The sequence below is a fragment of the Ascaphus truei genome, chromosome 3 (genome assembly GCF_040206685.1).
Source record: "Ascaphus truei isolate aAscTru1 chromosome 3, aAscTru1.hap1, whole genome shotgun sequence".
Classification (NCBI taxonomy): domain Eukaryota; kingdom Metazoa; phylum Chordata; class Amphibia; order Anura; family Ascaphidae; genus Ascaphus; species Ascaphus truei.
The window spans coordinates 325,331,178-325,347,426 of NC_134485.1; the positions used below are offsets into that span (position 1 = coordinate 325,331,178).

The following is a 16,249-nucleotide window of genomic DNA, read 5'->3' on the forward strand; positions in this document are numbered from 1 at the left end:
ATTTTTCCAAAATATCTCCTCCGTGTAAGTACACAAATGAAGAATTTTGTGATATATGATTAACAAAAAGTAACTAATTAACGTACAGAAGCCAGAAACCTACAATATAATTTTTAGGGTGTTCAGTAGTCCTGTGGAGAGTTTCAGGTATGGCTTTTTTTTGATCAGCGGAAATTAAATTTTATATGGGGGGGGAACAGCATTTGTTAAAATGTTTTTGTGCAAAATGTACTGCTCTGTTATTCACCAGAAATAATGAGCCCCTCATACTCCACACAGAGTAATATGTGCCTAAAATGGAGAATTGAGTTATATAATATTTAGGCCCATACCTATTGTGGGAACTTAATTTAACACATTTCAGTTTACAGAACAAGCAGAGCCTATTTAAATCCACTGTCGGATAAAAAGAACACATGCAATGTTGTTGAAAGCCGGAGTGTGAAATCTTTATGACAAACAGACTTGATTCCTGCGTGCTCACTTTCAGGGCTTAGCTCTGTCGTTTCAAATATTTTTTATTTTTTTTAAACTTGGCTCCCACAAAAACACACTTTTTTTGCCTGTGAGCCCCCTGTTCTCTGTTTTGTGCACAAAGAAAGATGTCCCTGATTTAGACGCTGTCCCCCAAAAATCCCATTTATAACGAATAAGGAATATTGGGTTATTGATGCAAGAAAGCTGCAATTCTGCTTATCGGCCACTCTGTATAACACCCTCTTTAGGTCTATTGATCATTCGCTGTCCACTTTTTCTTTGCCACTTATATCCCCAGTATGTATATGCTTCTTGTCAATATGAATCCCCCTTGTAAGTCTGCTGGGACAGTCCCGCACAGTGGGAGACACGTGTAATGTTTTTTTTAATTATTTTTTTTTTAGGTAAATGAGGGAAGAAATAAAATGTGGCCCAAAAACATTCTATTTTTTTTTTTTTATTATTGGATGGGAAGGGAGAGGACATTCGTTCACTCACTGTTATGTAAAACTGTTTTTGTTTTTTTAAATACTAGTCCGTTGGAAGAAAATCTTTTGCTTGGCTAGTATGTTTTCTGGCTGGCTAGTGAAAGGTCAGTGGGTTTTTTTTTACCTCAAAAAATTATGGTAAAAATTCAGTGTTTTACTGCGGATGTTTAATATCTTTTATATTATGGGCGTTTGTAACTTCTGTTACTTTTTACAGTTGGAATATTTTTAACATATTTAGGCACTGGTGTGGAAGAAATCACAGTTTAAAGATTTGTCTCAAAATAAAAGGTGACTTCACACCCCCCCCCCTTTAAATGTCTGTATCATAGTTTTAAACAAATTATTTTCATTTAGAAATGTGAACTTCTTTTTTTTTTTTTTTTTTTTTTAAATCTGGAGTTTTGACCAATGCTTCCGTTCCCAGAGTAAATGTGGTTATAAATGAATGTATGTGCTGCCTTCCAAACATCCCAGCAATTGTGCATTCTTTATTAAAGTACATGTGACATAACGTATGCCTGATAAGTGTAATTTTGGAAACCCTGTTATTGCCTCATATATGTAAAATTGTATAAAGAAACAAAAGCACGATGTGTATTCTACATTCCTTGTGCTTTGGTTAGGTGTTGCAAACCTACCGTGCCCAAGTAACCTTCCATTATATGTTTGGGTAAAATGCATTATTATCAGGTGTGTACAGTAATTTTTGTATTGAGTGTGCCATGAAACTGCTGCGCCTCTCAGTAGCTCGGTGACTCCCACTTTCCCTTCACGTGGCCTGCTCTCCTTTCTCTCTGGTCACACTTTTGGCTAGAAACATGCAAACTTGTCAAAGTAAAATTTGATTTTTTTTTTTTTAATGTATAAAGAACTTAATTCGAGTTTAAGATTTGTGGCAACTAAAAAAACCTTTCACTTTTTTTAATGTAATCTTACATTTAGTAAGTGTGGGCAGATTGGAGCGAGGGTTAGTGTTTTTGGAAAGAGAAGTGCTGAGGAGGACAGTGGTTTGGAGGAGAAAGGGAAAAGGAGGGAAGAAAAAAAAATGTGGCCCAAAGAAACATTAATATATTATTTATTTTTTTATTCTGGGATGAGCAGGCAGAGGTCATTCACTCACTCACTGTTGTAAAGCTATGTAATGTTTATTTTAAATAATTGTCAGTTGGAAGAAAACCTTTTTGCTTGGCTAGTATGTTTTCTGGCTGGCTAGTGAAAGCTTTATTTCAGCCCTTGTAGTCTGAGCTTTATGATCTGATTTTAAATTGTTTCCCTGTTGGCCAGGAAAGCTTGTGGCAGTGTGTGGTTACACTGCGCTTATAGGATTCACTTATAGTACTGACTACGGCAAGTACTTTACGTCCGTCGCGGGTACCCATAGTGGGCACGACGGCGCTGTGCGGCGACAAAGCTACCAAAATCTCTGAAGTCACGGGCATTTGAGATTTTCAGCGGTGTTGGCGGCAAGTGAGCGGTTCAGTCAATGAGGGCTGATCCGCTCACAACCACGCCTCCGCCATGACCCCTGTCGCCCTCCCTTGGTCTCCTGCACCAGAGTGCAGGAATCGCAATAGCGATGGATGATGTCAGCGGTCGCATAGGCAGTACTGTAAGCGCAGCCTAAGTAATGGTAACCCAACTCCTTCAATGCAAATCAGTTGAATCTTAATGGTCAAAGGCAGTGATTCCCAACCATTTTTGTTTGGAGGAACCCTTGAAGTATTTCGTAAAATTTCGGGGAACCCTTATCTGGAGGACATTTTCGACAGGTGTAAATCACAAAATAGATGTGTAAAGCGGTAGGGTTAATAAATAATAATCAACTTATACTTTTGAATAAACAATGTGTATATCTTTTGTAATGATTTTGGTTTAATATAACTATAAAAAAAACAGTCGTTAACGAAAAACAAAACTAATATGCAGGGCCGCTCTGCGTCTCCTGATGACGTAACTTCCGGCTTCTCCTGGCTACGGGGTCTGCGCTCTGCCACAATCGCCTTCCTACGCGTTTAAAACTTTTTTATTTTTTATTTTACTCCATTACTCGCAAGCTTTTTCAAATTCTAGCAGCTTGTGAAGTGAGACGGGCCGAACTGCTCCAAGGAAAACAGGATCGGGTCGCACAGGTAAAATAATCATATCTCCCCCTGCACTCATTCGCCCCCCCCCCCCTCCATATGCCTACTTCAGGTGGAAGGCGGTGGCGGGCAGGGTGCAGTGGTGAGCTAACTAAAGAGCACGCACGAGTGCATGCGCTCGCTCTAGCTAGCAGCAGGCACCGGAAGTGCCGCACTGCTGTGAGCGGGCTCTGCGGGGGGCCAGGAAAGCCATCGCGGGCTGCACAGTGAGTGCGGGCGGCTCGGCGGAACCCCTGGGACTGCTCCACGGAACCCTGGTTGGGAATCACTGGTCAAAGGGGTTAAGTGTGTGCTATATCTTTAGTTGCGCATCTTCTGACTTTCCAACTTCTAAAACTGCTATTGCATAAGAGGTTGATCCTGTTCCAGCTCTTATTGCAAGTAAGCAGAGCCATGTAGGTAACCTGCCAAAGTATTTCTAAGATAAAGTACAACTAGATTAACCCATAGAACATTCTGGGATGGATTAAAACCGTGTATTGCGATTTTGTTTTATATAAAATCTCATTTCCCCTCGTAACAAAATAATAATAACCTTGAGTCTGTGTACAGTACTTGTGATCTGAAGTAAAGTGTATGGATGGAATCATGTCTAAAAACAAAGCTTGGATCAGTTGAATATTTCCTTGAGTATTCAAGCAGTGCTGCTTCTTTACTTCCTATAACAATCCATTTTGCGTCGAGGACCGTTCTGGGAATGACATCTACATTTTTTTTTTTTTTTAAATTCTTTTTTTTTAATGTCCACTAAGGGTGCACGTCTAGCTACTATACTTTGAAAAATACAATTTTTGTTTTTAAAGCAGCAATCTTCTCTATCTCTCTTCTTGCCCCCCTCCCCCCCCCCTGTATATGATTGGAGCCAGGGGCCTCCAGAGCTGAATGACGGCACTATTTGTAGCTTCTGCAGCCTGAGGATTCCTGAGATACTTAGCCAGTGAAGTTACCAGTATTACCGCCATTTGTAAAAGTGATTTTAAATGGCCGTTTCAATAGGAAGCTGCAACCGATGTTGTGGACCTCCTATTTGTATAGGAGATTGCTGCTTTTGCCTATGTGCAGTGAGCACTAAAGAGAAATAATGAAATTGTTTCTGAATGCTCTATTTTTTTTGCAAATAGAAAACCCCCACATTTATAATGTAACAAACAAACATTGAGGGCGTTTTAATCCTAAAAAAAGGAAAAAATGTACTCAATACAGACATCGCGCACACACAGTTGTTATTAAACCTGTTGACTTCAATGGGGAATTTTGTCCAAAACCGACCAGATCGCCCGCTTCAGCTTTTATATGGAATGAGCCCAAAATAGTTTTAGATGCCGAAACAGTCACAAATGTCAACTTAACAAGTTTCCAGGCTAACCTTTTCAAGGGGCTTCTCCATGGTTACAGGTTGGAAAAAGTTAACTAGTTATCGATCTAATTGATAAAAATTGTACTGGTTGGTATAATACAAAAAATGACTTTTCTTCTTTTGTGTCCAAAATTTAAGCCAATCAATTGAAGCGTATACATTGTTTGATTAAAAAAATGTTGCCATTGTAACTAGTTTACAAAGGACTAAATAAATAAACTGTTTACCTATAGAGTCGAAGAATGACAAAAAGGTCTCATCGCCAGAAGAGTTTAGCTGAAGACCCCTCACATTTGTATACTGTGTAAAATGTGAATTTTTTTTAAATACATCTGGGGGAGGGAGGGAAGTGAGTGATCAATCTATCAAGGTAAATGCAAAAATAAAGCGGTGACGTTTCAGGCATGCAGGGCCTTTTTTCCCCACATATGTTTCAATATCTGTTCTCGAAGTGGTTTATTAGGGTAGGTAAATATGGCAGCAGGAAGCTTCCCAGGGTTTTTAATGTATCATTTTCTAAGGAGTGACCACTGGTTCCTACAGAAGGTTTTATTTCTTCCCTTTTTGCTATTTTTAAAACGATTTTGAATATTTTTTTTGTTTTTGTTTAACATGTAGCTAATTTGTCAATAATTGTGGTAATTGTAACTATAATGCCTGCACTTTCAGCTTTCTGTTGCCTATTTGGTTGTCTGTGGCTGAAATAGTTGGCACCTCCTTTAAGAGCAGAGATTGCTGGAGGGCCACAAACATTCCACATTTCCTCAATCTCTTGTGCATACATTTGAATTTGATTTGCATATTATTAGCCTAGATATAGTTTACATTGGTAGGCTGAGTATCTGTGGTGAAAATCTGGCCTTCCTTTCACTTGTAGAGGACTTAGAGCAACAATCCTTCCTGTCTAATAATTATCCTCCGCAGCTGAAGGTTTTTTTGTTTGAAGCTCTGAGCACGCCTTGGTAGCGGTGCAGCTACCGATATTAGTTTGTTTTTAAAAGGGGATTTAAATGGCCATCCGATAGGAAGCCGCTACCAATGTTGATTTGGCAGCCATGTTCTTCCGGAGAGAGGTTTAAAGCTGGTATTTTCACCAGTAAATATCTTGGGAACCAGGTGGTCCCAGAGCCTGGGTCAGCACCTTTTTTGTAACTACAGATTCCCTCTGCTACCCTCACCCCCCAACGCTTCACGTAACCCACGCAGATTCCTTTTTCTCTCCCCCCCCCAACCCCCTGCCTAGATTGGGATTTTACCTAACACTACAAAATGCAGAAGCAAGCCAACATTGCTGTGATTGGGCAGAGCTATAAATGTTTATAGAATAACTAGTATAGTTAAGGTGACCAGACATCCCGGTTTACCTGGGATAGTCCAGGATTTGCAAAACATGTCCCGGTGTTCTGACAATTATTTTCACATTTACAAATGTCCCAGTTTTGGAGGCAGCTGCAGAGGGGGCGTGGCCAGTATTGGTAGGGGGCATGGCTGGTATCAGCAAGAACACACCTTTTCATCCCCAAAAAATTGCTGTGCCTCTGGGGGGGTGGGGAGGGGTGTGGTGCAGGCCTGTGTGCGTCTGTGTGTAGTTTATTTGTATGTGGTGTAAGTATCCGGTGTTTGTGCATGTGTTTTATGGTGCCAACATACAGACATGGCCAACGTTATTGCATCCATTGTTGTATGATGGCGACTGTAATATATTGTTGGCGCCACCTGTATACAGTGGGTATGTGTGGTGGCCAGTGTCTCGCTAATATTAAGGCTGATAGGATGCCCTTGCCCCCCCTCCCCCCCCCCCCCCCCCCCAGTAAAAATCCACCCGTCAGCCTCTGGGGAAGAAGGGAGAGAGAATGGTGGCTGGGAGGGTGGCAGGAGGGGGAATTAATAATACAGCATGAATGAGGACGCTATTGGACAAATACCTTTTCAGAATATGTATTTTTTAGTGATTTGTAATTTGTTGTTTAAATTTTTTAATTTTTTTTGTGTCCCGTTTTTTAATAATTTAAAAAAAAATAAAAAAAAAATCTTATCCCAACAATAGTAATAACAATGTTTTTCCAAAAAAAGACGAAAGCAACTGGATGATTTCTTACGCCTTGTATTGCTGGCTCCTCTGACAGCAAAACACTTAATGTGTGTGAGAAAGCGAGAGTACAAAAACACAATTCTTTAGCCTGAACAAGTGAAACTGACACCGCAGTGAACCATTGTTTCAACATATATATATTTTTTCAACAGCAGAATGATGTTTGGCAAAATATTGATACGTTCTGCTATGTACTAATGAGATGTTAAAGGGGTAGTGCTTACATGTATTGTTGTGTGATGGTATTTCGGTTACTTCTTGTCAGTCTGGGACATTGCTCTCTCTTGGGGTTCATCGCTGCACCTTTAGCATTCTGTTCAGATACACTATTCACTCCTAGTTCTGTCACTTGGAATGGGCCGTTTTGCCGCTGAAATCCCCGCCGCCAACTGCTTCTAATGCATGTTTTATTACAGGTTAGGGTAGGGGGTTGGTAAGGGCTTAGCGTAGGGGGTTTACTTGCCTTAGCGGCTGGTGGCAACGTGGCTGGCAGCTTCGCCGGCAGCCGTTTGGTTGTGGCGATACAGCCGCTACCAAATGTCCAAACCTGCTTTTACCTGGTTATGGGGGGCATCACTTTCTGCTTGGCAAAATAAGATGCAGAGTAGAACAGTGAGTTTTCAACTCTGCAATATCAAGGCTCTATGTTGTGTTTACCTGGCATAGATCGCAAGGCTAACTGGCAAATATCCTCATTTTTAATAAAAAAATATATTTTAACCCTTTCACTCACGCATCAAAAGGAGGGGTCTCCTAGTGTAAGACTTCAGTTTCCTGTGGCCGCAGGGTATATTCCTGCCAGTAGGAAATGGTGACATGCACAATGTTTGGGTGCCGGTTTCTCCTGAATCAGTGAGTAACCAGTAGAAACCTCAAGCAATTCATCAAGGTATGGGTCCATATTTATCTTTTTGTTTGTTTGTTTTTTGTTATGCTTTTGTTTCCACTTTCTATTCTGATCAACTGCGCGACCCCCCCCCACCTTTTTTTAATACAGTAGTTAAAAAATAAATAATAATTTGAAGAAATGACACCCTTTTCATATGTTTATCTTTTTATTGATCCCGTTAAGAGACTCAGGTGCCTGGCTGAGCAGCTGTGGTGCTGATGGTGCTACCATTTCTCACTGATTTGCAGCGCCTTGCCTGTCCTTTTGCCAGTGTGTATACGTGTCGTGTGTCTGAGGCAGTGTGACTTGGTGTAAACCTGTTGTGCTGGCAGCTTCTTTTCTACTTCCGGTTGTATCCAGGCCACTGCTTGCTATAATCCCACAGTTGGCAGAGAACCTGGTTTCTCTTGTTCAATTTTGTCACGTAATGGAAAAGTAAATGTGAAGGATATGTGCAGCGGAGGGTGGACTTTTGACAGGATATGGGATTCTGAATATCTCTTCTGCATTACACAGAGTTGACTTGTGCCTGTTCATTTGAGTGGCTGAGCTCTCAGCAGGGCCACTGTAGCCCATTTATTAATGAAAGACTGAACAATAGATTCACTGACCTGAGATTTTTTTTTTCTCTCTAAGCTTAAATATAGGAGTCATCTTGGTACTGCGTGAGTTGGGTTACAACTAAATATAGATCTCTCTTGTAGTTGGTAACCTAGCTTACGTTTAAATGTGAATGCAAAGTTTGCTTTGGAATAAAAAGGACTTTTTTTTTTTAATTAAAGATGCCGCTATCAGCAAAGTCCTGACAGGAAAACTTCCTTTAATAATGATATTGGCAAAAGTTGGTGGAATATGTCAATTAAAGCCCATCATGAGTTTGTCTATCAAGGCACCTTTCTGAAAACGGGTAAAAACTGTGCCACTGGGATACTGTTTAGGGTCAAATTGGTGTTACAGGTGTGAGTGGAGTGGGAGGACCCATTCCATGTATTCTTTCTGCCCGCAGGGTTTTGTGTCGGTGATGAGCGATGGGGTATGATGTAGCTCGCTTCCAGGGTGACGTGGATGAAGATCTCATCTGCCCCATTTGCAGTGGGGTCCTGGAGGAGCCAGTGCAAGTAAGTGACACACGGCACACACCCGCATCCCAAAACGTGGAGGGGAAACGGTTAACTAGGATACAAAAGAGATTGCTTCAGGGGCCGTAGGCACATTTTAGTTGACGTTTTCGCTGCCAAAGGGGATTGCAAAGCGTTACAACGCGCTCTGGCAGGGAAGCGGTTAAGCATTGAGTTTGCAACACCATCACACGTAGGGGAAAAAAATAAAAGGAGTGGTAAAGATTTACAGATAGGCCACCAATGGGGGTTATCTATTAAATGGCAATTGGGGCACGACCGCGCTGAAAATCTCATTGAACTCAATGGGTGTTTCCATGTGCCAGTGCCCTGATTGTGCCAGTATCGCAGCTTAATGAATATCCCTCAAGGATGCCAAGTGTCCGGAACATGCAGTACAACACGTTCTGTGCCTTATTATTTGTATCCCATTTTCATGACCTCCTGCTGTTTCTATGTGCCTATCGCAGATTCTCTCCCTCCCCACCCCCCACCCCAATAAAAGCTTTTACTGTCTTTACTGGAAGGCTGCTCCATGCATCCACTAACCCTTCTGTAAATGCCTTCCTTACCGTACGTTCCCCTACAGCCGCTCTCTGTGAAAGCGCCTGACTACCTTCGTCTTACCATTGCAAGTCTGTACGTCTTAGTTCCTTTTTTCAGACTGTAGATGCAGCCTTCCCTCGTAAGGCTGTTGATCTAAAACCTTTCATTATTGAAAATTGACAGGTTTTGCAATCATTCAGTTTTCATTGAGACAGGCAATGTGCTTTCCAATAATGTAATAGGAATGCAGCAGCGCACTGACTTCCTCTGTGAATTTATTATGCTTCTCAGGAATGAGTAACAATGGTTTCAGTGACTCCGCTTCTACCTTACTTGCCAACATAACTTTGTAGGTCTCATTACTGACTCCATCACAAATTATGTTAAACTGCTTTCAGACCAGGTCGAATAAAAGCACTTCGTTTAACACACAGGTTTTTCATGAGTATGTCTATGAACCGTGGATAGCAACCCACATGTCCATGCATCAGAGTGAAACTTGAAATAAAGTCCGATTAATCTTTGATATGGCCACGTATTTCTCAGGTGTTAGAAAAGGAAGATATAACAATCCTAAGTATCCCTTAATAAAGTGGTGAGTAATCTAAATCTCAAAGCCTGTATATAATGACAAATTCAGCCACATAAAGCCAATAAGCACGGCATGTTACTCAGTAGCACAGCCTACTAAAGGAATAAGGACATGAACCCTCAAACTGTGGACACCGGATAAGGACGTCCCCAAAATCAGGTACGTCCCCCCGCCCCCCTTAGATAATGGGCAAATGCAGAGTCGGCAGAATGTGAAGGCAAAGTGCATGTGTGGTAAGGAAGGAAAGAGTACTCATGGAGCTTAGAGCCTGCGTCCGGAGGCAAAGGAGTCGGGAACAAAAATGAAGCACAGCAACCAGAATGGACAAAAAGTAGGTTAAAAATATAACTTTATTCGGCCATAGCCAAGTGCAGAGTTGCTGACCAAGCACCCATGTTAGGTGTGAAAGGCATCTGAGGTTTTTTTTTTTTTGGCCTCTACACTTGGCTATGGCCGAATAAAGTGTGTGTGTGTGTGTGTGTGTGTGTGTGTACACACTCTGGTCTTGAAGTTAAAAAAATTGTAATTGATTACATGATTAACATTTCGCTTCTGTCTTGAACATTCAAGTGTAAACCTAAATATTTGTGCAATTACTTTTTCATGAAGACATGACTTTTTTGTCTGTCTTTAATTCCTGCTATGTTTTAAATGGTATCCGTTATCAACCTCTCCTAAGACTACTTTTTTTTTTTCCCCCCATTTGCCGGAGGGCCTGTATCTTGGGATTTTGTCCGCATTTCTAATGCAGCTACAGCTTCACCTTTTTTTCAAGAAGCCTATCTGGCATCCCCTTAACATCCCCTCTCCTCCCCCACTCCATTTATCGGTCATTGGATAAGATGTGTAGCTGGAACAAACTCTACGCTATCAAAATCCCCTTAACATTTACACACCCACAGCTTAACCGGACAAGCTGTGTGACTGCACCATACCCCACCCTGAGGCGCCCTCCGTCCCACAATAAGCAGCCTCTTGACCTTTTTGCCTCGACATTGCCCCTTGTAACAATCTAGAGGGAATACATTTCCGAGCTGCTCCTGCGCTTACAATCTAATCTATATTGTAAACTCTCCGGCAGGGTCCTCATTACCTTCTGTATCTGTGCATTTCTGTCCTTATTTGATACGTTCATGTAATTTATATCTCTGTACCGCGCTACAGAATATGTTGGCGCTTTACAAATAAACTATAACTAGAATAAAATGCTCAGGCACCGTGTGTGTTTTTTTGTGGTCCTATGAGGGGAAAAATAAGCTATTTGGGGCTTCAAGTGTTTGCTAAATAAAGTAACTGGTACTGTTACTGCCGTTTATAAACTTCACAATGAGCAGCTCTAAGCTCAACTTGGCGCTGAGGTTTGGAGCCAAGAGTGGCAGCGAGTGCCAGGTTAGTCACGCTGCAATGTGAGTGGGCGGTACAGGTATTTATAGCAGCAGGTTGCAGAGGAGGTGGGAATGCAGAGCATAGATGTCAGGTTTTAGCTTAAATTCTGTGGGCTCTTGCGTATTCTATTTGAGCGATATACAGCGAACATCCCGGGTAACTCCTTTGCTGCCAGACTGGCTTGCAGAGTGGTTTTAGGCTTCAACTGGGTAGATGTGGCTGTTTTTCAGATGTCTTTTAACCCTAACTTGGTGCACTCAAAAGGAAACAGACAAATCTTATGTGTTCAAAAATTAATTGTATGTAAATATTGAATTATACACAATGAGTCCCCACATATATGACTTAGGACAGCAGGGGTTTTTTTTTCTGCCCTCCCTATAAAATAAAATTTTCAGGGCCACTTCTAAATTGTGGGTTAAGAGTATTGTTTTCAGGACTTTCAATGATAACCTAGTCCTGGGATTTTTTTAAATTTATTATTTAAAAAAATAATAATAATAAGCTTTAAAGCATCCTTTTTGATTTCTGTAGCAGGCTTTAACACAGGGGGCGCAAACTTGTTTTTTTTTTTTTTTCCTCTAACCTGCGTTCCCCTCTCTTCGTGCCCCCCCCATCCACGCTTACCTCGGCTCCGGTGGCATGATGTCACGTTATCATGGCGACGCGTCTAAGAAGCCGCTGGAGCCAAATCTGGTTTATAGAGGCCCTGCAGCTCCTCCGGCACTTAATTTAAGTGCCTTCGGAAGCGCGCAGGGCCTCTGTAAATCCCGCGCCCCCCGCATTCAGTCTCGCGCCCCCCACTTTGTGCACCGCTGCTTCAACACACCTCCCAAGCAGTGAAAGACATTTGCAACACTTTCCTGTTTGTGATCATGTGTTGCCAATGTTCCTAGATGTCTGAGCTACAAACTGTAGCAATAGACAATATTACCTCAGTGATAAAAGGATAGAATGTAGCTGCTGAGTTACGGACTGAAGAATTAATTGAAACTGAACGGCAGCCATTATGTTGGGCACACAATCAGGATTTTTACAGATTTAGAACAGGAGCACCAAACTATTCTGTTTAGTTAAGAATGTAGAATTGTACATTGTTCCATGCTTTGCATAAGAAAATAAGAGATTAAAAAAATGGGGGTGACCGTAGTATTGTTGCTTGAAATAAACCGTATTCTAGTTTTTGGAATTTCAATATGGCTTCCCAGTGACTGCAGCATTCAAGTGAAATGTCACTATTAGCCTGACATTTTGTACGTGCTGCCAAAATATTGCCTGGTAAAAGTAAATAAGGAAGGGACACAACAGCTGGGTGACATGTGGACAGACTCGGGCGTCTTTATGACATGTTACTGTCATTATTTAACATTTCTGCTCATATGAAAGGTTTGGACATTTCGATGCCATTGCACCTGCTCCTGTTTCCCCACACAGTTTTCCCGCTTGTTCTTTTGTGTGGTCTCTTATTTTCTCTGTTATCCTTGTGAAATGTATCCTTATGGTGCCCAGCTGAAAATGGCGGTGTGATTTCTGCTTGCTTGCGGTCAGTAGCAGAGGGCTGGGTTTAAAGGCACAATCCAAGCAGGTAAATCCTTCAGTAAGTGTAACTCAGCAGCTACAATGTATTCTTATATTGCCAAGGTAACATTCTCTTGCTACAGTTTGCCGCTCAGACAATATTCTACTGCAGGGAACATTGGCAAAAAATGAGCACAGACAGGAAAGTGTTGGAAAGATCTTGCACTGCTGGGGAGGTGGGCTAAATAAAACCTGATATAGCACACAAAGGTATATTAAAACTCATAAAAAATGGCATCGAGTTACTTTTTCAACGTTAAGTATTATCATATGCAGGGGAGCGCAACATTTTTGAGTTGCGCTCACCCTCGCTTTCGCCCCCCCCCCCCCTTTCGCTTGTGTGCAGTGGCAAATGATGCAGCGGGGTGACGGCACACGCTCGTCTCCATGGAAACGGGGTCACATGGAGACGAGCGTGTGCCGTCACCCCGCATTTGATACTGCGTTGCCTTGGTGACGCGTCAAAGCATCTGAATTAAGGTGAGTTTATTTTTATATATATATATATTTCTATTATATATTATTTATATATTTATTTATTTATTTGCAGAGCCTCGCGTGATCCCCCGGCATTTCATTTAAATGCCTCGGTGAAGAGCGCGGGACCTCTGCCCACGCCCCCTCACTTTGCACACTGCTGATCTAATGCAGGGGAGCGCAAACGTTTGACCCTGCCTCTTGTCCTTCGGTGTTTCCTGCCCCTCTCCCCTCCCCACCTTCGCTCTATTTGCTATGGCAATGCGCGTGTCACGTCACGCCGCATGACCCGCGGCGTCATTTGATGCCGCGTTGCCATGGAGACTCTTCCAGACGCCGGCTGAAGCAAGGTAAGTTTGTGGTTGTTGTTGTTTAAATTCCAGAGGCCTCACGCGATCCCCCTACATTTAATTTTAGTGCCTTGGGGAAGAGCGCAGGGCCTCTGCAACCACCTGTGCCCCCCCAGAAAAATCTTGTGCGCCCCTGATCTAATCCTACTGAAGTGATTTAATAAAACACAGGATATTGAATGTCAAAAGTATGTGTGCTAGGTAGCACTCCACAACCAAATCCGTATGGGAAGTAAATGATCTGGTGCACGGGAACAAGGGGTAACCTCTAACCCCCAAGCAAGTCAGTAATATATACAGGGGTCCCCAGCACACAATAAAGGAATAAAGACAAAATCTGTTAACAAGAGGATCAATGTATTGAATGTAATAGCAGCTACAAAATCAGCCCTGGCATGGGGTCTGGAGAGTACATCTTGTGGAGAAAAACAGTACAGAGGGATGACTGCAGACTATCCCACGAGAGCCACAGACGTCACACCACAGCAGAGGATTCTTATTGCTAACATTCTTTTTGACTTGGCATTTGTCCCTGTGTTCTAATCACTCTCTTGTTCAGCCTTGCGCTTATTCAATTTACTGTGCAACACATTTTTTTTGCCATGCTTTAATTGATTAGTTAGGTGCTATTGAGCATAGGATCTTGCAGTATTATCAGTCTGTACATATATGCCTAGTCACTTGTGTGGTTCTATTGTTGCTCTCAGATTTGTGCACTATTGTTAATCTGTTTAGACCAGGCCTGCACAACATACGGCCCGCGGGCCTCTGTGCGGCCCGCGATGACTCCGGCTGGGCGCCAGTTAATTAAATAAATACATTTGAAAAAAATGGCGGCGATTCCCCGCGGTCGCGGCGCGCATGCGCAGGGCCCGCTCCCAACGTGGGACGGAGGGGGAAGTAACAAGCAAGCTCCCCCCCCCCCCTGCTCCCAACCGGGGTTGCCACCTCTCCGGGTTTCACCCGGAGACTTCGGGTTTGACATCCCTTTCTCCGGGCTACGGGTTTGTCCCTGAAATCTCCGGGTGGGCGGGTGGGCGGGTGGGCGGGTGGTCTGGACGGCAGTGAGTAGTAGTGCGCTCACGTCAATGACAGGAGCCGGGCGGCAGAGGATTGGATGGCTGTGGTGGAGCGTGCGTGTGCGCGCACACGAGCGCTCCCAAGTACCCACAATTCGGAAGTCAAGTCCTCCTTGACTTTTTTTGTCTCCACTGCAGCCAGCTACAGGTCACTCACCGGTTCCTGTCCTGCATTGCGATGCCACGCTGCTCACTGAGTCACACTCTCACTCCGTCCTCTCTGGCTGTCCTCTTGCTGGGACTGCTGCTTCAAGTGCCTGTTCCCCTGCTTCAAGTCTGTTTATTTATTACTAAGGTGTGTGTGTGTGTGTGTGTGTGTGTGTGTGTGTGTGTGTGTGTGTGTGTGTGTGTGTGTTATCGCAAAGGTTGATAGTGATGGGTTCTGGGGGAGATATGATGATGAGGGGTGCTGGAGGAGAGATGATGATGATGATGATGATGATGATTTTACCCGTGCGGCCCAATTTTTTTTCCTTGGAGCAGTTCGGCCCTTCTCACTTTACGAGTTGTGCAGGCCTGGTTTAGACGGTCTATATGCCTAGCTATTTTTTAGCACTATTGATGTTCATGTACCTATAGGATAGACTTATTGCTAATAGACAGACCAACTATTTTGGGTTATCAGTTCATAATTCATTTGGCGAGAGGTAGTAAGTTGAAGGTGTGTAAACTAGGGAAGTACCATAGGCTGTTTACAGTCTGTGGGAACGGGCATGATTTAAGGAGCATTTGGCTCTGAAATGTCGCCCCCCCTACATTTTTTATTGCCTTAAACTTTACGTGTATTGTACGTTCTTCACCTTCCTGTTGTTTTTTTTTTTTTGTTTTTGTTTTTTGGTGTATCATTCCCCTTGTTCCCCTTCCTCCCCTCCTCTCCCTCTGTACTGTTTTTCTCCACAAGATGTCCTCTCCAGACCCTATGCCAGGGCTGATTTTGTTGCTGCTATTACATTCAATACATTTATCCTCTTGTTGACAGATTTTGTCTTTATTCCTTTATTGTGTGCTGGGGACCCCTGTATATATTACAGGATATTGAATGTTTTTAATCCTTTTGGAATTCAAATATGCAAGAGATTATGGTTTAACTCGCTTACATCTTGCTCACTTGCAATGTGACCCAGCGTTAGTGTGTTGCAATTTTTATATAGTTCATCTTTTAAATTCCTATATTTAATTTAATTACGGGGCACATTGTGCTATTCAGGGCCTGGGTTTAAAAAGTAAAATCACAATTTATTTTTAAACAAAGGAGAAAAGCAATTCAGACCACTATTTTCAATCATAACTGGTTCATTTTTAATACTAGTTCTATAAAGTGGAAGGATCATCTCTTAAATACAATACTAGCAACCCATGCCATGTGTATCATCACACTGTGGGCTCTTGAGTTCATGGGGTGATTTTGGACAGGGGGTGTAGAGGGAGAGGGGGATTGGCCCGGTATTAAAGGGGTTGCACCCCATATGGCCACCCCCTGACCTCACCAGGGAGGCAAGGGGTTAACTGGACTGCGGTCCAGGAATGTGGTTTTTACCTTGCTGCAACATCCAAATGTGTTTCCCCCTGTTATCCTGTATTGTCACCATGTCAGTGTCTGCACCACACACACTGGGATCCATCCGGGAGAAGGGTTAATAGTTGGGAAGTGATTATAGCCCTTTGTTCCATGTTTC

At 42.7% G+C, this 16,249-nt stretch overlaps 1 protein-coding gene across 3 annotated transcripts in view; it reads left to right on the forward strand.

The window, feature by feature from the left end:
- RNF41 (ring finger protein 41) overlaps nt 1-16,249 on the forward strand; it is a 54,956-nt gene that overhangs the window by 8,434 nt on the left and 30,273 nt on the right. For 2 of the 3 annotated variants that reach the window (XM_075591313.1, XM_075591314.1), the window contains one exon: nt 8,454-8,565. The exons of the other annotated variant lie outside the window; for it this stretch is intronic. In XM_075591313.1, coding sequence (XP_075447428.1) covers nt 8,476-8,565 — 90 coding nt within the window. In that variant the 5' untranslated portion in view covers nt 8,454-8,475. The remainder of the gene's footprint in view (nt 1-8,453; nt 8,566-16,249) is intronic. 3 annotated transcript variants of the gene reach the window in all.